The sequence below is a fragment of the Euwallacea similis genome, chromosome 11 (assembly GCF_039881205.1).
Source record: "Euwallacea similis isolate ESF13 chromosome 11, ESF131.1, whole genome shotgun sequence".
In the NCBI taxonomy this organism is placed as follows: domain Eukaryota; kingdom Metazoa; phylum Arthropoda; class Insecta; order Coleoptera; family Curculionidae; genus Euwallacea; species Euwallacea similis.
In genome coordinates, this window is record NC_089619.1 from 3,613,518 (window position 1) to 3,638,118 (window position 24,601).

The 24,601-nt window shown below is 35.9% G+C and overlaps 1 protein-coding gene across 1 annotated transcript in view; it reads left to right on the plus strand.

Moving 5' to 3' along the window:
• tyn (trynity) overlaps positions 1-24,601 on the plus strand; it is a 71,413-nt gene that overhangs the window by 41,023 nt on the left and 5,789 nt on the right. The window contains exons 2-8 of the mRNA XM_066394988.1: positions 13,708-13,771; positions 18,456-18,619; positions 18,937-19,164; positions 20,652-20,814; positions 20,874-21,055; positions 21,107-21,245; positions 24,433-24,564. Coding sequence (XP_066251085.1) covers positions 13,708-13,771; positions 18,456-18,619; positions 18,937-19,164; positions 20,652-20,814; positions 20,874-21,055; positions 21,107-21,245; positions 24,433-24,564 — 1,072 coding nt within the window. The remainder of the gene's footprint in view (positions 1-13,707; positions 13,772-18,455; positions 18,620-18,936; positions 19,165-20,651; positions 20,815-20,873; positions 21,056-21,106; positions 21,246-24,432; positions 24,565-24,601) is intronic.

The window sequence follows — 24,601 nt, forward strand, 5'->3', positions numbered from 1 at the left end:
TACATCCAACTTGCTCAGTAGTTCAACTTTATTCAAAAGTCAAGTGCAAAATTGCTAACAGACCATTAAACTAGCTGATGGTGCCTGCGTGTCTCTCAAGTCTGACCCTGTAGGCATTAAAAAGCCGAAGACCAAATTGGTCCTGTATGAAAACAAGCAATTTTAACACTGAAGCCTTGGAGGAACAACCTCAGTAATTAACAGGAGTCATGTATGGTGCCGTTAAGCCGATGGCATCTCGGACACGAAACTGACCCCGGACAACTGTCTATCTATGGGGTGTCGCACGTTTTTCAATCCTCTACAACTTTAATTAATCAAAGCTACAGTGCTTCCATTTGGCCACCCAAAATGCCCAACAACAAGTTTCAGACTTAAAACTAAGTGCCAGACGATCTTTAGGCCGTCACTTAATTATAATCGTGAGATCTGAAACTATAAAGCACAACAATAAAGTTCTCTCGTGGACGGGAAACCTTAACGTGTTAATAAGTGGATGTTGAAACGAAATAAGGCCATTTGTATCGGAGATGAAATGTTTGCATGCTGGGAATATAATTAAAGGAGGACCGAGTCAAAGGAGTGTTACAACCTTTCATCCTAGTGGCCCAGATTGGTAAGATGTAGAGCGTAGAGCTAAATAAGGGGCCGACGGTGGAGTCAAAGGTCGACATTAAGATCAGATTTTGCTTTGAGGTGTGCCCAGCCGAGTTATTAGGGTCACTGAGTATGTAATATATCGGATTTTTCCTTTTGGGTTTGTTTTTAGTTAGTGATTATTTAAGATCGCGGTAGAAGAAGCTTCAATAGCTGCTTGTGTTGGAGATTACAAGGCCTGGTACGGAATTATTATAGGCTAGTCATTCAGGGTGTCGGTTTTATGATAATAAGACTTTAACAAACGAGAGGTACAGCAAATAAAAACGTAGTTTCCCCATTACGAAGATAGTACTGGAAGTACCCGACTTAACATATAGATTGCAGTTTTTTTGTTAAAAATTTGCCGATATTACAAAGACCTTATAAAAGGTTTACGTCTAAAGCTTGAAGGTGCTACATTGAATGAGGTGGCCACTCCAGAAATTGTGATGAAGTTCCAGAAAAATGTACTGGAAGACCGTCGGCTAAAATTGCACGAGTTAGCAGACATGATAAGCATTTCAAAACGTACCGTACATCGTATTTTGACCGAACAATTGGATATAAAAGAGCTGTGCGTAAAATGAGTGTCGCGATTACTCACAATTGAACAAAAACTCAAAGGGGAGAATCGGCTCCAAAAAAGGCAAAAATCGTTCCATCTGCAGGAAAGATATGGCGTTAGTTTTTTTAGAAGCACGTGGGATAATTTTTATTGACCATCTCTCTGAAAGAAAAACAATAAACTGAGCATATTATACAAAATCATTGCAGCGTTTGAGCGAAGAACTTAAGAAAAAGCGACTGCATTTGACGAAAAAGAATCTTGTTTCATCAAGATAACGCACCAGTCCACACTTCCGCCATCACGATGGCCAAAATAATCAACTTGGTTTCGAGTTTTTTCTTCACTCACCCTATTCGCCAGATTTAGCCCCCTCAGATTATTTTCTATTTCCAAAATTGAAGAAATGGTTCGGTGGAAAGAGATTTGGTAATAATGAAAGTGAAGTCCGAGGTTGCTGCCTATTTTGCAACATTCAAAGCTTTTTACTATAAGCAGAGTACAGAAGTCATAGAACATCGCTGGGAAAAGGGCGTCAATTTCAAAGGAGACTAAATTCAGAAATAATGTAGTATTTTCCATTTTTTTTTCTTTAACTGTTAGGTCGGATACTTCTGGGACTATCCTCGTAAATTTATCCATGAAATTGGTAGTTTGTTCCTCCCAAGAATTTAATCATTTCGGCAAGCATTTCAAATTCATAGGAAAAAGCTTATGTAGAAGAGCTTCAATAACAAAAAAGATTAAGCGAAGCCTTTACTGAAAAAGAAAATGACGAAACCTCAGTGAATAAATATATATGATAAAACATACATGAACCAATTTTGCGACTCTCAATTTTGGTATTTCCACTTCTTGACGATTTGAAGAAACGATAGAAGATCGCTTAAAGAAACAAGAAATGAAGCATTATAATTATAATAAACAAAGCAAAGAAAAACGAATTGGGGCGAATTAAAGTGTCTGGTGATTCGGATGGCATTATTAGGTGAAGAAACTGAAGGAAACAAGACAAATGCAATAAAATCTCTTTATTTCCTCCAGCTTAGTGCTTGATTATTGAAAAAGGTGAACGAAATTCTCATAGAAACAGCCTAAAAAATCAGTGAATTCGAATGAGTTCAACTCTGCACGACTTCGATTTCATCTGTAAAAGAAATCTACTGAAGACGGAATATGCGAAACCTCAGAAATAGTACAGAATTATTGAAAGAACACCAACATCTTAAGATTTTCCTTTTGGTTCCATTTATGGATAATCTATGGGAAAATCACTGAAAAAAATACAAAATAAATGAAGAATCAGTGAAGATATTAAAAAATCGTGAGTTTTAGCTGCGCTTGTAATTTATTTCCCCCGAAGCCATATCTAGATGACCTGAAGCACTAACGAAAGAAATTGTACGGAACTCAGGAAATTTTTTCACCGAAAACGAAACAGACAAAATTTTAGTGAAGACATTCAGACTCACTGAAAAAGCCCAAACCAACGAATTCAAGATGAATCATTAAATTTGCTCACTAATTTCCATTCCACCCAGATCGTCCTATTAACTCAGAGTAAGTACCTAATGCATGCAAACATCACAAATACCAGAAAACCCCCATGGTCAACAACCACTGACCAGACGATTAACGAGTTACTTAACTTCCCATCAAATTTGACCTATACCAACCGACCCAGAGCCTCCACGTATTCATGCCGAATACTCGATCATTTATTTTTAAATTCAAGTTCAATATCCTCGAGAGAATGAAAATGCCCATGTGGGTCAGTTGTATCATCTGACGTGACTTCAGCCAAGTGCATCAGGTTCTCGAGATGGACGTTCCGTAACGTCTTATATAAAAGAGTTAACCCAACATGGTAATTTCGGTTTCGGTGGTTTTTATCATGTCTTCGGGCTGCAGGACACAACAGATGGTATTTGAATGGTTTTGTGGCATTGAGGAGTTTTCTGTAAACGATCGTTAAAGCAACGGTTTTCAGCAACGTAAAAATTGGGCAATAAACCCTTTGATACCCCGGGTTAGTAATACGTAGACCCGTACATTTTCTTGAAGGTAGATCCATCAAATTTGACACTGTTCAACAAGTCTATTAAGGCCCCCATTTCTGACAAGGCAAGATGTAGAGAGATCTCGTTTATAACGAGACAGTCGTGACCCTTTGAGGCTGTTAGCTCTATTGTGGCATTATTCAGTGTAAGAGCCTATGCTGTAATTCTTTCCTGAGGCCTATTGTAATGCTTTCATTACATAAGATTTGATAAATAAGCCTCGTTACTGCTAAGGATAGCTTAAGAATTTAACAAGCGAAACTACATTTTGACGAGCTTTATTACTTCGGTTGCATTGCATACTGACCTAGAACGGAGGAATGCCAAAAAAAGAGCGAAGGCTGCTCTTTCGAGTCAGTGAATAAAAATTTCATTAAGTATAACGGTGATCCCTCTGCTTCAGGTCTTAGTCGAATCAAAAAGGAATGAAAGAGATCGCGTTTTGAACAGTTGACGCCGCGTTATTCGCCGACATATGGAATGATATATTTGTAGAGAACGGTGCTTAAGTGCGAAAAGGTATAACAGTATTTTTTGTTGGTTATTTAAATTGTCTTAACGAGCAACGTGTCTTAGGCTGATTTGCAGTACAGAATCTCCAGTAAATATCACTTTGCATAAGTTAGTCTTTACATAGGCTCGAAACCCTCATAGCCCGCAGGGCTGCTGATTTGAAATTGCTTAAGTTTCAGGAAGTCTCTAGAGACATCTCGGCTTACGCCCGAGGGCACACTAAAAGCTCAAAGCTCTTTTGTGCAGCACATATACAATATTGAAATAATTTGTGTCTGGTCTTGCTTCGCGTTTACATTGACGGAACAAAATAAATCATCTGCCACGTTTCAGTTTGTATTGGGAACTGGCCCAATCAATCACCACCGAAAAACCACTTAAAGCAACGTGAAACTTGTTCACAACTCGAGAGGCCGTAACATTGAAAATGGAGCCAACAAAGGGAGTTCGAAAGGTTTTCGTGTAGGATTCATCGTTCGACATGAGATAAAGATCGATTCAAAGGAATCTAAACTAGTTTGAGTATCATATCACGTTTTTCGGTTTTCGTGAGAAACATATCACGGTTTCGTCATGGGAACTAAGCCAATGTCGGATTAGGCTCGATTGATTGATATGAGTGCAGGGTTTAAATGCAGATAAGTGAGTAAATAGAATACGCAATTTATTGCAGGAATCCGCGGCATAGAATGCCGGTGCGGAAAGAAGGGACAGAAGTTTTTAAGAATGGGTATAACTTCCAATAAGGACGTTTTAAAAACGCCCTAAATCCCCTTTAGATGCTACTTTTGCCGATGGGTCAGTTCAGTGTTGGACGGGGGTGGAGTCGGAGCTGACCTATGAAGAACAATGCCGAGAGGACTGCACGTACTAAAAATTAAATCTGAAGGACTCTGGCAGTTCTCTGTTTTTCTAAGAATACCATAACACTTATATCACATGGAGGATGAGCTAAACTTACAGAATACCCAAAAAATTAATTCAAAACTCAATAAATCTTAGCTTCAGTTCAAGTTAAGATACGTTAAACTGCTTAAATTTTTCGTTGAGACTGAAATCGTTAATATGCAGTCACACTTGGCAGACCGTTCATTTCCATGAAAATGTTGCGCAGAGGGGTTCTACAAAACTTCGGTCGAAGTTTTACTGAATCCCTTGTGCCTTATTCAGATTTTCCACAAATTTTGTAGAAATAAGTTCCAGAAGGGGAAATTCTAAAATACAGCTGAAACTACGATACATGATACACTGAAGCTCAAACTCACTGATCTCTGATGTCGTCCCAATATGTTTCTTCATTGAGACATCGTTCGTTCCACCTTCAGCTACAGATTTCTGATAATGTCTTCACTCTCTTCTTCAACCCGAGGGTTCCCTGTGATCTGTTCACGTTTTTTATAGTGATCTAGAAATGAAATCGAAAAGAGGAAGTCCGAACTCATAACTGAAATGGAAATTTTTTAGACTTCTGTCTTCACGGAGCGTCCATTTGCACCTTTTTTAATGACGGAATTTGCTGGGATCCTTCTGGTCGAACTGAAGAAAAATCCGGAGATATGTAGTAGATCAAGAAAATCGAGAAGGAGAAATACAAAATCGTAGTTGAAACACATATATTTACTGTTGATTTTGGTTTTCTTCATAGGTATGTCTTCATTGAATCTTCATTTGTATCTTCAGTCAGTCACAGGATTTCATGAGGTTAATAATTTAAAATTTCTTTGAAATGAATTGTGAAAATGTTTAAATATCCCTATCATAACTAAACCATTAGGTGGTACTTCTACTTGGACCTTTTCAATTCCCTCGCCGCATTGCCTAGAAATAATGAGATCTAGAAAAAGGTATTCAAAGCTGAAACACAAATTCCCCGTCGATTTTGGAGTTCGTTATATTACGTATGTTGTCACAGATTTTTCTCCTACATCTTCTTCAGTATCATGATTTCTTATAATGTTTGTCTTTTATTCAGGGTGGCCCTATGACTGAACTCTAAATCAGTTTCTTCCTCAATTAATCTAGAAATGGAACCCAACCAAAGATATCCAAAAATGCAACTTCCAAATAAATTCGTCGATCCTAATTTTCTTTACAAGTATGCTTGCAGTGAGACTTCATTCGTACTTTCTTCAGTGATAAGTTGCTCGGTTTCTTCTGATTTGCGTAGTTCCTTCCTTAGATTGTCTTGCATGAGAACGCACTCGAAATGCAAATTCCATGTGTACACAGTTATGAGTTTAAATTCTCGGGCCCTGTCCTCAATCGGGAGTAAATAAATTAACAAACACCTGTAGTTTCTCCGTAAACAGAAAAAGTTAGTGTGTCAGCAATTAATTTTATATGAAGAAATTTAAGTATCACGTTAGATTAATTCAGGGCAACGGTGTATAAATCAGTGCCAAGAGCAAGTAGATCAGAGTACTGGCAACTTTATCTGGAGGACACGTCTCGTGCACAGAATGAAAGGGACCCAAGCACTTCTTGTAAAACTTGCTCTGTCTTTGTTTTTTGATCTTTAAAGGAACATCTTCGGAGTACCCATATCGTTCCTTAAGATACCTTCGAATAGATTGAAAATCAAGCCTAGGAGTCCAGTATACCGTGCGGATCTAAATTGTCATCCCCCCGTTGGCTTTTTAAGAAATTATTATTTTTAAAAAGTTCAAAAGTAGCATTAACAACTAAATCCTACCTCACATTAACCAAGATTTGTGAGTTAATAGATCTGTAAACTTCCGCAATTCGACGTCGCATTTCTGCCAAATTCCCTGATGGTGTAACAAAAAACTTTAATGTATCCCCATAAAAAAAAGTTCAGGGGTGTTAAATCAGGAGATCTTGGAGGCCACTGAATTGAACCACGTCGTACGTAATTAAGGATGTATATAACGTAATTAAAGGTCGAGCAGCAAAGCACTCACAAATACATTAGAGTTGAGTGGCACACACTAAACCTAATATCTTCTTGTAGAGTCTCTATATTTATTACCTAGACTTCAACACTTTTGAAGGATCTCAAGTCTAAGACGACCGTTTCCGATTTTCGTTATGCCATTATGGTCTACACTATACAAGTATATATTTATTGGTCATGAGCTTTCTTGTTCCTCCCAAAACACTTAAGGGCTTCCGTTAATTAACCCTCAGGTAGTAAACCTAAGCAACGTAGTTAATCATACCTCTCATAGCCTCTCAACACAAAAGTGGCTCTTCATCCCCGTTTATAATTCATACATACATTCTTCATACAATAATTAAAACCCTCATCTGTTTTCCATTACTACACGTACGTAAGCCGTGGGACTTAACGATGATAAACTTGATTACTGTACACTATGCCACGTTGTATCCATCATCAATTGTTCAAAAACCGCATAATTATCATCGCATATTTCTCATCAATCCTTTGATCATTATCCAACGGCTTAATTAAATAAATGATCCATAGTTGTGGGTAAGGTTGCGAAGATTGGGTTAATAACGCTGGGATCGGGAGTTATTAATGAATGAATGGCATTGAATGAACTGCCCTCAGGGGTTAATAATTATACCTTCTTTGCTTTTAAGGTTGCTGTTTTGTTTCGTTTTTGTGGTTTCAAGAAAATTACCAGATCTTGTCAGAAGAAATACATGTAATTGTAATGAAATCCTATAGAAATGAAGCTTTCCCGGTGTTTCTTGCTGTTGTTGCTTTATACGAAATCAGCAATCAGCATTGTTGTGTTCGAAAAGAAAAGGATTCTAGTCTATTGGAAGGAGGAAATTTGGATGCAACAGATAATAATGATTAAGATTGATTAAGATGAATTTATGATTTATCTCGGAATCTCAGTAAATACCTACCTGCGAAGCATGTCACTATGATTTGATGAGCGATTGCTATCAGGACTTTTGACTAGGTCAAACTTCGCGACAAGTTTTCTCATTAAAATCCCATACTCTGAAAATCAAGTATTTCACACGTAAAAGACAAAATTAAATTATTTCCTTTCTGGAAGGGCAAAAACTCGTATTGCATAATCGGAAGAAAATCAAGCACTTTAGTCCCTCAAGCACAACTACTGGTTACATCATAAATCACTACTTAGTGTCATTCCTTACGCACATCGACACCAATCCTCTTCAGCTCAACGTCCAAACCCGGTATTTCGCATTATCTACCGTTCGCCATCAGCATCAACTGGAGATTTTCCGAGAAAGTTAAAAAAGCAACCTACTTTTATTATCTGCACAGTTAATGAAACAGTTAATTTACGCCCGGAGCTTCTTACTGCAGGCAGATGATAAATACAAGAGCTTTTAGACCGGGAGCTAAAACGCGTTAAGCCATATCCTAATGAGATCTGATAAATGCAATGAGAAAAAGCCATGGGTGGGTTGCAATGTTAGATTCATTAATTTTTGTTGTTTTAATCCATAAGAAGAGTAATTTGTATTAAGGGTGATTAATACTGGTATGTTGAGATAATGACGGGATATTACTGCTGTGGGCATTAATCATTTATTACTGTACTTGGTACAAGTACCAATTAATCAATGCAGTAATGGACAACTTACATAAGATTATTTTCCTGAATTTCATCTTTCTCAGGTATTCACCGCCGTTAAGCGAAATATAAATATTTGCTCATTTTAAAGTTCGCAGATATTCGAAACAACCGTCAATAAATTTGAAATGCAAATGCGGAAAATCAGGGGAATTGTAGATTTTCCAGCTGTTACTTGGAATCAGCAGCTTTGCCGCAATGATGTGATTTATACAATCAATGGATTCAAGTAATAGATTATTGCATAAATCTAGCCAGAGTTTTAAAAGTTTAGCCTCACGAAAATTTAAACAAAAATACGAGAAAATTTGTTTTTTCAATTCCAATTTTTTAATCAAATTAATCCCTCCTTATTTGAAACGAAATTGGAAGTTCCGAAGAAAAGAACTTCGCCTTTTCATGGAAGAACTCTTGACCTCAAATAACACTGGAGGGCCTGAAAAACGAATGCACATTGTGACGTTAGAAAGCTTTTCAGATCGGTGTCTTGATCCGAAAATGTCGTCTAACGGCGTAGTTTGCATTAAAAATGTTACTTTTTCACCATCAACAAGAACATTTAACTGAGCCCTGCTATCCCACATTTTTCATCATGGTTTCACCACGATTTATTTACATTTTTATTTGATGTAGTTAGGGCCCTTGTATCAGACGCTGCTTTGCCGCTATTTGATGTCTGAATGTTGTTTTGCTAATAAAAATTTTTATAAGAAATAAGAATTAACGTATTCAAGTTTCAGCTATGTTCGGCCAACTCAATAAGAAAACGGCCTTGATCTTGCAATTACGTCTCTCTGGAAGTGTGGTGAGCCGTTGCTCGTTCTATTATCATTTTTATTCTAGAAGTATGAAAATTACCTTAAAAAATCTTATTACTAACAAATTACGCCACTTCAAATCACCTCAGATTACTCACAAACCAATAGATGATATCACGTTAGTCTGGGATCCACCAAGTTTTTTCAGCTTACTCGGACTCGGTCTTAAAGTGAAAAGTAAAGTTTCGATTTGAACAATCAATGAAGACAGATAGATAGAAGTTCTATTCCAGACATTTAGCTTGACACTTTTGGAGATTTTCACAGGAATTAGCGAAAAATTTGTCATTTCCCTGTGTTTTTACGGCTTTTTACAAGATTTTTTCGCCTTATATATTGCGTCCTATTTTTAATTTACGTCTTTCCAAAGATTATTAGAACAAAATCCTTAAGCAGTTTGTTACTCCATTTGCACTGATTTTTACGTCCAGAAGATTGAAAATTTACGAGATCTCGCTTGACAGTTTCAGAGATTTACAGAGGCATTAACGGGAAATGTGTTAATTGCTGTGGGGATAAGGAAACCTTCCGCGCCAACAAGACGGTTTATTGAGAAGGCAAATTTTTCATCTTAAAACATTTTTTAATGTCCAAGAAATTGAAACTCCTGGGGCATGAGCTGATAGTTTCAAGGATTTAAATATTGATTCTCGAGGTAATTTAACGAGGTTGAAGATAACTTTCCCTATATTAAATTCTTTGACATTGTTTAGGACTGTTTGGAAGCAGGGATTTTAGGAAAAAGCAAATCCCCGCCCAAGCATTATTTTCCATTGAAAATTCCCGAAATATTATTTAACTGTTTTCACCAAGTATTCACGAGGTATCTTTAAGAATTTATAGGGGATTTTTTCACGTCAACAAGAATTTTCGAGATTCCTGAGTGTTTTTCAAGGATTTTTTGAAGAACAAATTAGAAAACAAATTTCTTGCTTTTCAAGTGATTGAAAAATTACCAATTCAATTGAAGAGGTTAAAAATTCTCTATGCATTTTGAGAAGCTCCTAAAAAACTTTTTGGCTCAACTAAAATTTTCCACGCACTCGCCTATGTCCAGTTTCGCTAGGTACTACTGTCATGAATTGTAATGTTTCTACCGTACAGTACTGCTCTTACATAACCGTAGCAATACTACTCTTAGTTAAAGAAACGAGTACAGTTTGATATTCTAGTTAAAAAATGTAAAATAACATTTTTTAATGGGAGATGGATTAGTCGGCATGATCAAGTGCTATGGCTTACGAGATTACCTGATTTGAATCCTTTTGATTATTTTTTATGGAGGCATTTAAAATAATTGGTTTATACAGTAGAAATTGATAGCCATGAGCAATTAATGCAAAGAATAATGAATACAATCGAGTACATTCAAAATAGACAAAATATGCAATCAGCATACGGTTCACTTATTTCGCGCTGCCAAGCTTGTATTCGCGCTAATTGTAATATTTTTGAACACTTGTTATAATTACTTTATTATTTTTATTGTTTAATTATTGACAATAAAAAAATATAAATATTATTTAATTATTATTAATAATAGAAAATGATAACATACAGAAACTTTGAAGTGTAATAACTCGGAAACAAAGACTTACCGAAAAAAAAGTTATTTTAATTTTTTTAACCAAAATATCAAACTGTGGACATTCTTTAATTTTTCGCATCGAATTTTGAATCATCCTGTAGGTACCGATTTGGAGCTAGTGCTCGCAAACAGTAGGTACCTGCAGCTTTACTCATGTTTTATGCGCGCGAGGATACATTCCTCCTCAAAAGAAACCACCGAACATGCATCTGGATATTCAAAATTGAACTTTCTAACTAGAAAAATAACGATTTCAACCTATTTCATTTCCTTTCAGTTCCAATACTCTATTCAAACTGCGGCTTCGAACCCGCAATCGATGTGGACAAATTGCGTTCAGTAAACCGGAAAATGGCAATAACATTTAATTTCAGGAAGAGGTATCTAACAACTGCTATTTTGAAGTATATTCATGAAATCGATTGCGGTTATATATTTGCGAACTCCGTCTTAACAGAGTACCTATATTTTACGGGTGAGCACAGTCTCAAGGAGAAAAGACAAGGTTTTTCTTTTTTCACATACTTCTCCGCTACAAAGGACATTGTTAGTGCGAAATTCATGTTAGATTATGCAAACTTCTTCTTTGTTTGGTTAGGCCAGCACGAGGACCTATTTTTGTTAACGCGATCGTGGGGTCGGATGAATCTCATTGAATCGCAGCGTACTTCAAATACTGCGATTCTCGACACTCCTATATACAACATTTTTACATGCATTTCAATAGAATCCTCTGTGTCTTCACGAGTTACGGCCACAGGTTACCATCATGATCCTGCATAGAATAAATCACCTGCGTTGTCGAGTCTATCGCACTATTACTGTGTAGGCATAAATCACCCCGAATGCATCTGACAGTTCATCAGCGTAAGACTTGTCGGCAAATATATGGGAATTAAACAGTTTTAGTCTGTCTAGGATATTTGATATTCGTTTCATTGTTCTTGGTTAAACGATTTTATGGGACCAGGTTCAAACTAATTAACAAGTAAATGGACACAGTAGCTTAGAGAAAAAAACTCTTCAGCCGCGTAAAAAATTGATTCCTCCAAACCGACGTAATCGGAACCAACATGTAGAATCTTAAAGAGTAATTGAAACGATGACGAGTTTAAAATGAGCGAATCAATGGAAGTCTTTAAGTTTGAAAGATTCGTGTAATCATGATGATAGAGCTGCATTGCTGCAGGATACATAACAGTTAGTCGTCGAAACACGCCCCTGGTTTTCCCATATAACACAGAACAAGTCTTTTGTAGGAAATCGAGCGATTTCTACTCAATCGGCATCAGGCTGCCACAACGGAAATTGCGGCTTTGCGGAAGTTTATGCTAAAACTTTTCCTGCAATACGTGTTATGAAGCAAGGGATATGAAATTTTCATGGAAACTATTTTGATGATGGCTTTAGAAATTGCAGTTTGCACTCTGAGCTTTAATACCTTCATACTACAAATGTTGCCTTGCCGAAAAGGATTTTAAGTGACCTGGCTTTCCTCCACAGACTACAAACTCTTAAAAAGAAATTTTCATATGTATATTATAATTCCACAAGATATTTTTCATATCAAAAGGGTTTGAATTTGACCGAAGAAAATTCAAAAAAGGGAAAACCAAGAGTGGGGATGTTTAAAATTAACCCGCATCTTCGAAGTTTACATGATTAATTAATGGCACTGAAATTCTCTTGAGGAAACTTCAAAAAAGAAATTCACAAATAACGAACTTTTGGTTCAACAATCCGAGATAACCTGCATTTTTTAAACTCAAAATTATATTTTTTTGAAATCAACAAGAATCAATTTCATAGAGACGAAGTTCATGGGACACGCCTATATTAAACGTTATTATAGAAGGACAATTTCCTGTTCCCAGCTAGATCTGCAAGATGTTAATACCAGGGATTTACCAAAAATACCTTGAGGTCAACTCAACTCGCAAGTTACTTTCTTCCCCATACTTAGTTTCTAAAACTCTTAATTTGACAGCTTTACATTACTCTCACATCCAAAACATATTAAAAAATAACCTTCAACCTCAAGATCTCCTGAATGCTTTCTCAGCATATCGCATGTTAGGCTCCAACTTTTCCTCAAACCTCAACAACTGGTTGTATTTAGCCAGGCTTTCAGACCTGCACGGTGCCCCTGTCTTGATCTGTCCAGTGGAAAGTCAAATCGACTACTAAATCTGCGATAAGGTATCCTCGATCTTATCAGAGCAATGAGACACCATGGTACCCCAGCCTTTCGCTTGGCCTCCTCTTGTTGAGAGACATTAAAATTCTGCTTTACCAACTCAGGTTCAATGACGTTGTTTACATTATAAACAGCTTTTACTGGTTAGGAACGTTGTTTCGCGGTTCGAGGGCTTCATGAACTTTGGTACCGGCCCCTGGTGAAACTGCAGCCCTAAACAGTCCTAAATCAGTCAAGAGATCAACTTCAGCGGTCGGGTTGCCACGAGAATTGAAGATGCTTCAAGCGAAGACGTTTTTGATATTTTTTTTGCCAGATTTGGCAGTTTCTTGCAGGCAAAACATTTTTAATTTCAGTGTCGAACTTGCAGATTTTTGAGGGGGTAATGGGATTGTTGAGACAATAAGTGCTGCGAGCTTTCGTGGCTTGGAATTCCTAAATATCATAGAGACTTTAATGGCAAATCGGAAGAATTGTTGATGTTGTTTTAATGCAAATTGCTTTTAAATGCATGCTAACAGCGGTTGTTAACTATTTGATGCCGTTAAATAATTTCAGTGGAATGTAGTAGATATCTTTCGTTTAAATTGCATGATGGAGCGCGGGATATTTCCTTATTTGCTAAATGACGGTGACCAAACCAATTACAGCCTTGATTTTTATTCTTGATATGTTCATTAGTTTTGTCACATTAGCAGATTCAAACAAGAAACATATTGTGACGTCATATTTTCAATAGATTATGAAGATTTAGACGCTAATTACCCATGATTGTTTCAGATGGCCTTCTCATTGCACAGCGTGATAGGAGTGTTTCTAGTCTTAGTTGTTAATGGATGCTTAGGTGAGTAAACTATTTTTAATTTCAAAATTGAAGATATAATTTAAGCAGTAAGCTCATGAAGAATTTATAGAGCGACAGCCTTTATTCTATTCTCAATAAAGATGAAATGCTGTACAATCGAATTGCCTCAATTTTACACATTCGTGATATTAAAGTTTCAGTATTTTTTTCTTTTATAGCTGCAGCCCTTTATTATTTTCCTAACAGTCCACCTTAGTTAGCGCTTAATTTCACTAAAAAAATATATAACTCAATATTTCCTTAAACATCGAACCATGTCGCACCACTCGAATCTTTTGGTGATATACTACTGACCAGCCGTTTTCTGAAATTCTGGATTCCCTGCTCCATTAAGGAAGTTGAAGAGCGAGAAGAAATTTTAAGATACCAAAAAGGAAATTGGGAACCGAATTCCAAAGATTAGAATATTAACAGTTAAGCCGTTATGTCACTCGTCGCTCATTGTAACAAAGTTTGAAGTTGCAAAAAAGGACTGGACCTCCAAAACAAGTTTTGGCGTGTAGATTTTGGTAATGGTTATAGATACTCACTGAGGTAGACTGTTGTGGGAAATGTAAAAATATCCCATATTTGGGCTTTAACATCACGTATTGTTGCTAGTGCGGGTGTTTCAAATTACGTATTACTTTACTGTCACCAAGTAGAGCACAAGGTCTTGTAAAGATATAAGTAATGAAGGCTACAATGTCGGAATCCCACAGAGAATGATTTACGAAAAAAGAAATATGCAAAAAATATGCAGGCCGATAAGGCTGAAAATGTAATCCTATCTTTTTTAGGGCATCAGAAGTATTTGCACAAAATATTATCAAAATTGGAACATTTTTACTGGGTCTTTGAGTTTCTATGTCACTTACAAGGGACCATCAGACTTGTGACAAAGAGATTTTTGTGTAATTAGTATATATCGTATACAGTTAACCCTCTACCCCCTTATCAGCAGGTGTGCGGATTTTACCAGATGATTTTTAGATAACCAGAAAAATGTGTGTAAAGTTTTTTAGGCAACTTACATACCTGACACGTTTATGGTTTTCGTAGAATTGCCGCGGTTCGGTAGATTAAACAATAGCACGATTCTTTTGGACATGACGGATCTGCAGTTCAAATTCGCACACCTATATTCTTTTTTCAATATAATAATTATTACATGTTAATTTTTTATGATTTTTAACACTATTGCACCTAAAAAATAATTAAAATATATATTATAAGAAAATAGTAGAAAAACTTACAATTAATAGTATATTAAAGTAACACATCAGTTGGTATTCATATTTGTGTCTTTCTCGCATACAGTTGGATGGTAATTGTCATACAAGCAAGTATGTGCTATAGTATCAAAAACCATTAAAAAATAAACGTGTAATAATTATTAAATTGGAAAAAAAACGAGGATGTGAGCGGATTTGAACCGTGGATCCGCAATATCCAAAACAATTACGCTGTTGTTTAACCCACTGAACCACGGCAATTCCGTAAGAACTGTTCATATATGGAGTTATGTAAGTTACCTAAAAAACTTTATACATGTTTTTCTCGTTATCTAAAAGTCATCTGGTAAAATCCTTGCACCTGTTAATAGTGGAGGGTTAACTATGCAATATATGTTAATTACACAAAAATCCCTTTATAACAAGTCTAATGATCCCAGATAGTACATTTTTATAAGTCAAAACTCGTTTTCGGACGAAGCAAAGGAATTTTACTTAGAATTTGCGTGAATGACTGAGCGGTGGAAAATCATAATAAAATACCGGTTGCTCTCCATAATGAATTGAACATCATAATTAGTTAGGTCGTAAAAATGCTCACATTGTGCGCTCGCATGTAAAGACAAAAATTACAAAAGAATTCTAACTGCATAAGAACCCAGACAGACAAACGTCGTTCGAAAGAATACATCTGGCAAAACCCAAATAAGCATAACCCAGGCCCATTAACAATTAAGCTCACACATAATCGAAGTATTCTAGTACAAGAAAAACGTCGTTGAATTGAATGGATGTAAATTACGTGGTGCTGTATCAGTTAACCATTCTGGTTTTGCATTGCATGCTAATTGCTTTGAGAGGTCGTTGACTATGAGCAATTTCGTAAATGCAATTGAGTGACCATATGCGGAAATACAAAGCTCCCTTATTAATATTTCAAGAGAATATTTGATTAATGACTATTTAATGGTCCATAGTGTATTCCAGATTCGTCACGAAGCGGCTTCTATTGCCTGTAATTAAACCGGGCTAGGACTTAGGCGCCGCGTTTTTCTACACATGTATCATTACCGTCATCGTGTTCGTACATCCATTAATATAAGTAAATTTAATAATATGGAGATTTTCATTAGATGCTGAGATGTCAATCTGTTAAAACGTTTACTGGGTTAAAAGCATTCTGGATTGGAACAAAGCTCAATGGAAAAAAAGTCGCACGGACCGTTTATTGACCTCAAAGCTTTACAGATTTACTGACTTAGAAATTTTAACTGTGGACGAAAACGAAAAGATAATGACTCAGGCTTTTTGCCGGTGGCTGTATGAAATTTTAAATTGAATTTACGATCTAAACGTGATAAAAAGCGAGGGGCAAAAAATATTTCATTAGGACGGATCTAATTACTGCGAAACCCCATCATCGACGGTCCATTAAAAAATGTATCAAAACCGTTTACGCCTTTGATGGATGATAAAGCAGTCATGCTTCTTAAAGTGGGTTGATTAATTGGATTACATCCATCGAATTTTGGGAATTAAGAGCGTGTGTTTTTGTGTAAGAAAGCGTACAGGCCAATTTGGTCAACTTCGAATTAGTACAGAACTGAAATAAAGAAGCCAAGTAAAGGTGGTGACACAGCAAAGCAATGAGAATTTTAATTATCAGATGATGCGAGCAGTTAAAAGATCAATTTAAAGCAAGTTGATCCCAAGAGTATCTTTTACAATTCAATGAATTAAGTTAACAACGAAAATTTTACCTTCCGAATGATGCTTCACAGGATCAATACGCCCTGAATACGAACTTCTGAAATTTTACCATCCGCTTATTATTTTATGTGCTAAATTAAGAGACCGGAATAAGACTACTAATCGAATTCATTTTCTTATTAAACTTATTGAATTTCGTAAAAAATTCTTATAGAAGTTTTAAAGGCGCACCGGGAATTATTACCAATTTTTTCAACTTCCAGACCTGCACTTAAATATTTTGATGTCCAAAATTGTGTAGTAAACAGTGTTGGTTAAAAAGTAATTCATACAGGGTGTGGGTGACCAGAATGACACACGTTAATAGTATGAACTACTAGTATATTATATAAGAAATAAAGTGCTTGGTTGAGGTGATTCCGTAACCTCTTACAGACGACGACTAACTGTATACCTATATCATATGCAAAGAAGTAAACGGTACTTAGAACCCAAGAATAAAACATAACATAGCCAGAAAAAAGAGCCAGACATAAACATAAACAATCTCTCTAGACGAAAGGTAATCAATGTTAAGTATTTATTACCGAAAAATGGGAGACTGTTCCCATAAACCATTTTTAATATTGTGATTTATAACAAATAGAAACTCTTTTGTAATAACATGTGCTTCTAAGAAAATCTCATCCTACAATCTGCTCCAAAAGTTCAGATTTTGGGTCCTTTTCATTTTGCATAATTTTGCAATTCCGATTGAATTATTAACCGCTTACGGAAAAAGTATTCAGATTGGAATAGTTTTCAATAGAATACCTAGTATTATTTGATGACTATTCAACACTCATGTGCTAATAATATTTTTTTATTATTTTACAGATTACTATTACGCTCTTAAAATATCTCCATGATGATATGTTACACCGTGTATAGGAGATGTGGAAAAAGGACGTTAAACTCTAAAATTTTGAGTAGAAATCTCTGTTTTATCATCACACTTCCTAAACAGAATCCGAAAAGGGTATAAAAATAATGCAGTAAATGACCATTTTTCTTAGGCAAGAAACATATTAAGATCTAGCAAATTTGCCATACTTAAAAAAAAACTATATTACTTGGCAACTTTATAACTCTCAAACTCTCCTAGAATATCCTAATACCTTGGTTAAAACGCCATTGTAAAACTTTTTTTTTCAAAATTCATGAAACTACTTCTGCTAGAATTGCAAATTATAGATTAATGGAAAAATGCCTTAATTTAAAAGGATTTTACCATTTTTAAATTAAGAATGTGCAGGCACCCAATTTAAAATTCAGATTGCTGATGTGTAAGTCTCGCAAAATTCTTAACAAGAACGCTAATCATTCATTTTTTACCGCGAAACTAGACCTATTATCTTATTAAAAAAAGATATTGGCATCTTCACAAACTGATACCCAACGAATGTAATTTTCTTCAAATTCCCCTGTACTTATACTCATCTTCGATCTACCCGTTTAACTTGATATATATAATGCATAGAAATTAAAGATTGCTCCTTTACTATAGACATCTTAAGTCTATCTTCCCAGCAAAGAAACGTCCCATCATTTGAATTGTAAATCAGATTGATGCATGTATATCAGATTGCTTTATTTTGGATGCTAAGGCTGGTTTAAACTACTTTAGATTATCTTACGATTCACTACGGTGAGCACTACATTAAGTACAGAAGTTTATAGGCATTTTGTATTCTTTTCAGGTCGAATAGCTTTCGAAAAACTAACAGACTTCGACTATAGAGGGAATACGTATTACACGGTGAAAAATCTTAGTCTTTACGAGTGCCAAGGATGGTGTCGAGAGGAACCTGATTGTCAAGCTGCAGCTTTCAGCTTCGTGTTAAATCCACTTATCCCTGTACAGGTAAGATGTCTTTAACTATTTAAAACCACCTTCATTTTACCAAACACCAATAAGAATAATGTACCTTAAATCGATAATAAAGCAGCTTCTGTAGACACCAATCGAAATTAAAACCGGATCTTTGGGATTTCAATCTAATTTTATTGATATTAAACTTAGGAAGTTACCTCAATTTCGGTAAATCTCGTTGTGCTCCCAAACTTCGGGTAATTGACAACACCGAGGAAACTTTGTTATTTCAGTTTCTCTCAGAATATGAATTTCCTTAAACCTAGTTTGAAATTCTAATAGCTTGTTAACTTTAAATATTTTTCCAGGAAACTCAGTGTCAGCTGCAAAATGAAACGCAAGCCAATAACCCCTCTGCCACTGCTCAACGCAGTGTCAACATGTATTACATGACAAAGCTGCAGCTGCGCAGTGACAATATTTGTCTCAGACCATGGGCGTTCGAGAGGGTTCCGAATAAAATGATTAGGGGGTTGGACAACGCTTTGATTTACACTTCTACTAAAGAAGCGTGTCTCGCTGCTTGTCTTAATGAGGTAAGTTTAATTTTTAACTCTACTAAAGAATTAAGGAAATTTTATAATAGATTCCAGAAAGCTAAAATTAGTCCCTGAAAAGAGCGAAGCCTCTAGTTTGAAAAATAAATTAGAAAGAAGCCACGCCTAATCTGCTAATTAAAATTTCTAATTAGGGCAATAATTGGTTAATTTGCGAACTCATTTAAGACCTGATCGCGTCGGAATTAACTCAGCCCTTCCGGCGTTTTCTATAGAGGAATATTAAACGATTTTTAAATTAATAAAAGGCATTTCCAGGTTAGTTCGGTTCTCAAGAAGTTCTCTAAATCGATTTTTCAATTTATTATAATAATGTCAAGAGATGACAATTTTAAATGGTTTACGACCAACATGGAATTTGAGCCACATCGTAAAATCAGTAAATTTATCAAAGAAGAAGAATGTCCTTAGATCTACAGAATTGGCACATTATCGACGTTATTTTATGGATGTATTATACAAGAATGTCTAATCGTAGATTGAATCAGGATTTAAGTAGCCATAAATCAGGGCTTTAAATCTAAAGTAGCTTCAAGGGAACCCTCTTTTTGACATAGTTTTATTCTGCATAAAGATTACCATTCTCTGCCTCTCGAAAACTAAATATTTCGGAGTTTCACTATATCAAGTAATTTTTCTCTTTATACACTTTCTTTGTTTCTCGTATTTTTTTAAATATTTTTTTCTTTCTACGGGACATTTACCGCAAACTTGGGGTATGTATACGTTACTTCTTAAGAACGGGAATGATACTTCTTCAAGGGAATGACTCTCTTTTACTCACTCAAAACTTTTTAGTGCTCTACTGATTTAGCTTTTTCAAAAAAAAAATGAGAACTGTAAAGGGACATTTTAAAAAAGGTTTTTAATTGCACAAAACTCGGCATGACATGTTCTAGTACTTAACAGGGAAAATTTTCAATACTATCGTGAGAATGCATAAAGGGAAACACTTGAGACAAGGTTTACTATTCGGTGACAATGAGACTGTGGTTCTTAAATAGAGTCAGAGGACTAGGATAACCTCAAGAAACAAGTTTAAGGTTAACAAAAAAACCAAAAAATAAATCAAAAACTAATAATTAAACAGTTAAATATAATAATTCGGCGAATACGCAGTGGCGTAGTTGATTCGCACTTGAAGACTCGAAAAAGCACCTCCAAAAATTATTTTTCTTTTAAATTGCAACTTTCCAAATAAATCATCTGCATCTATAACTTTTAGTATAAAAAAGTCCTGAAATGTAATTCAGATTTAGAAGTAGGAAAAGTATTGTGGATAAGCAACTACAAGATCTAGCCATGAACCCGAAAGTATTTTTTCAATCCTCTAATAATAAATATTTCCGGCTTCAAATCATGAAGTCTAGACACATAGCCGTTTGATTTTTTCTCTTCTTAAATCTTTCGGGTGTATAATCAGTGAAAATTCACATTATATTACTAATTTCCTTTCATTTTTCCAGCACCGATTCACATGCAGATCAGTAGAGTACAACTACGTGACCCTTCAATGCCAACTCAGCGACACAGACCGAAGATCAGCTGGTCAATTCGTCCAATTCGTAGACGCCCAAGGAGTGGACTACTTTGAAAACTTGTGTCTTAAGGGCAACCAGGCTTGTAAAGGTCTGGAAAGCTGCGGAAAACATCTTGGAGACATTAGTGATTTTTATAATGTTTTATAGGTAACAGAATCTTCCAAACCCCCAGAATAGGGGTGGCAGACGACAAAGTGGCCCAATATGCTGGCTTGCACTACTACACTGACAAAGAACTTCAAGTCACTTCTGAAGCAGCCTGCAGACTTGCTTGCGAGATCGAAAACGAGTTCTTGTGCAGAAGCTTCTTGTTCAAGGGACCCCCTCAAGTAAATCCATTTATTTTCTGGGATTTAAATGATTTAATTCTTCTTCTTTAGGGATCACAATACAACTGCCAGCTCTTCCACTTAGACCATAAGACCCTTCCGGATGGCCCAAGCACCTATTTGAACGCTGAACGTCCTTTGATCGACAATGGAGAGAGGCTGGGGTCATATTTTGAGAACATTTGTGAAAGTAAGTACTAAGAACGCCTTTCTATTAGAAATCTACAGACGGTATCGTTTGATGTCACTGCACAAAACAAGCGCTAAGACGCGATAGCTGATAGCCCTGCTAAATTCCTCTAATACAGTCCTTACAGACATAAAAGCCCGTTTTATAGTTTCCAGGAGGTGAGCAAGTAGTAAAATTCGATAATGAATTTTGTACTTACCCCACGATTTATGGTTTCGGGCTCAATTTATGATCCCCGTGTGAATTACCTGGAGGCGGTATCTAGCCACAGCGTTATCAAACACTTCCTCTCTTAAATTATTAAACTATCGTTATAAAATTGAAAACCAGCCAGGATTAGAGTCTCCAGAATCTCGTTATCTTAGAGCGTTATAAACACAGGTTATATTGCTCGTAAAAGATCTTGCAAACTGCAGGAAAGCCGAGGATATCGCGGAAAATAAACGTAATGGAACGTCGTTTAAAAGGAGCGCACACGGGGAGATTCCTGTGTGGTACGTTTTCATTTGTAAAGGGTTTAAAGGGGATTTAAGGTATTCATATCTCTGTTTTATGGCTGGAACATGAAGATTTATAGAAAATTGAAAGATTAGTAGAGAATATGCGTCTACTTTGTTCGCTTTGAAGGGCTGAAGAAAATAATAGCTCATATACCTACAGCCGTCTTACAGAAGAAAGTAAAAGAATTAGGTGGGTACTATACCCGTTGATAGCCTTAAAGTTGTTGTAGAATCCCAGTACCCATCCATATAAATGTTGCATATTTACATGAAGAAATATACAGAGACGCTCACTAGTATACTGGAGTGCAAAATTAATCGGACCTTTAAACTTTTATATATTTTTTGCAATAAAAAAAAACTTTTGGAAATTTTTCTGAAATCTCATTTGTGTTTTATTGGCCACAACGCCTTTCCTTGTTTCAACTGGCTTAGATTACGTTCGCCTGTAGAGTCTAGAAAAACTCAGGGTACTACAGTGTGTTAAATATCAGATCGAAATGAACGTCTCAAATTAAGCAACATTATTCCAAGTTCTCGTACCATTTTCAGTTTCGACAAGTTTGCTTCTAGCGAAAAAACAGTTTTCAGTTACTTCCTCTTGCAATAAAAAATCATGACACCTGAACAAGTAGCGCAAGCTGTTGCCTTGCAAGATGATGAACGTAGTATCCGTTACATCGCAAATGCCTTAGGAATTTCTCGAAGTACTGCATCAGATGCATTACAACGATTCCGGAGACCAGGACAAGGTAGACCAAGAATCACAAGTTGAATTGAAGATCGGTTTATTAGAATGCAGGCAATACACGACCGCACATTGTCAGCTCCAGCACTCGTCCAAGGATTAAATCAGGTCCATAAAAACGCAGTTTCCGTTTATACAATTCGTAGACACTTAAATTAATCTGGAATAAATTCCAAGAACTCTGCCACGGGACCTCTATTGACTGTAGATCACCAGCTGAAGCGTTTCCAGTTCGCTCGCGAACATCTTCATTGGGAGGTTAAGGCATGGGGTGTAACACTCTTCACGAATGAAACTAGATTCAACAGATACTCGTCGGATTGGCGAAATAGAGTTTGAAGAAGAGCTGGTCAACTTTTTGCTTTTTTTTGCAACTTGTTTTTTTTTCTAGAATTAAATTTGGCGATGGTAGGGTAATGCTGTGAACAAGCATTTCCTTAGAGACACATACAAAACTTGTCACAATTTGTGGTGGTAATTTAAACAGTAAACGACACATTGGATAATATTTAGAACAACATATTTTGCGCCATTTCTCGTTGAAAATGTTTGTTTACTGCACGATGATGCTCGTCCATAAATTGCAAAGAGAGCGCGAGCGTATTTAGATGAAGTTGGTATTCCTTTATTACCGTAGTCCCTGACGAGTCCAGACTTTAACCCGATAAAACATGCATGGGATATTCTAGGTCGACATATTCGTTGTAATCATGCTGAGTTTCAATCCATAAATGACGTGAAACAAGCACTTTATGACGAATGGGCGCACATCGCTCAGGAAGAATTCACCGCATCGATATGTAGCATGTCCAGTCGCATGGACCCGGAAGCAAGAAACGTTACTAAACGTGTTTTTCATTTAGAAAATTTTCACACGAAAAAATATCTTTCTTTGTTAGTAAATTTGTAGACTTTTTTCTTTTGTTTCAAAAATTTTTTTCTTACTGTGTGAAGTATTTTAACTTCCCAATATTCAATTTTATTAAATTTTTCTACTAATAACACTGTAAAAATTTTTTTAATGCTTATTTTCTGGAAAAATCTAAATGTCCGGTTAATTTTACATTTCAGTGTAATTTCAATTAATAAATTTATTGTTCTTAATTTATTTTTTCATGCATTATCAAAACGTAGTGTTCGTTGTCGATTTTTCTCGAAATCGAGTTTAGAAACTGATTGCTCTTTCAGGTTTCGAATCAATTTTTATGTTAAGCATACAGGGTAACAAGTTATTAACTGTAAATTTCGGAGAAATTGGTCGTAAATGAGGACCTATACAAGGTATTTTAAGAAGATATTTTGAAATAAGCAACAGAAAAATTACAACACTTATTTCCTTCGTTTTATAATAACGGCAAAAACTCATTAAAATTTTACTTTTCAACACCTTGTTTTTCGGAAACTATCAACTTTCATGTAGTGTCTTCAGCTTTTGGATTTCTCGTTGTTAATAAATTTCTCAGGTTGTCCGATAGTCTTAAACCAATCAAAGTTTTACATGTGAAAAATTTAAAGCACACAAATTGATTTCCACTCGAATTTTCCGCGGACAACATGAAGGAGACTAAACGATCGAAGATAAACATTTTTTGTTCATCTGATACAACCTTATCAAGGCAGAAATGAAAGGGATAAGCACTTGCACGTTTCGATAGTCTTACATTTTATAATAAAGTATATAAAGCATCGGGAAAGGAAAGTAGTTTTATGCCCCCTGATTGCCTGAAATCTTGGAGGAAAATTGTTTGAAAAGAGAGAATTGGAGAAAAAGCATTCAGTAACAGACAATGTGCTCCTGCTCAATGGCAACGCCGATTTGTGAAGACAAATTTTACTAACCTTGAAGCAGACAAACGTTTCGATAGTCTTAAATCAAATTATTTTTACGACTTTTCCATGAGTTTTAGAACTGTGTCATTTAAATTTTCCTACCTTTCAGAATCAGCATCAGCCCCGGGAACTGGAGAAAACACTCTCCCTGTGGTATTCGATTCATCGGAAGATCCCACCCTTAACAACCTAACTAAATCTGGTGACGTGAACTGCGACAAAACTGGAACATGTTACGATGGTAAGCTTAACTTGAAGACAAGTTCTGAACATTTTTC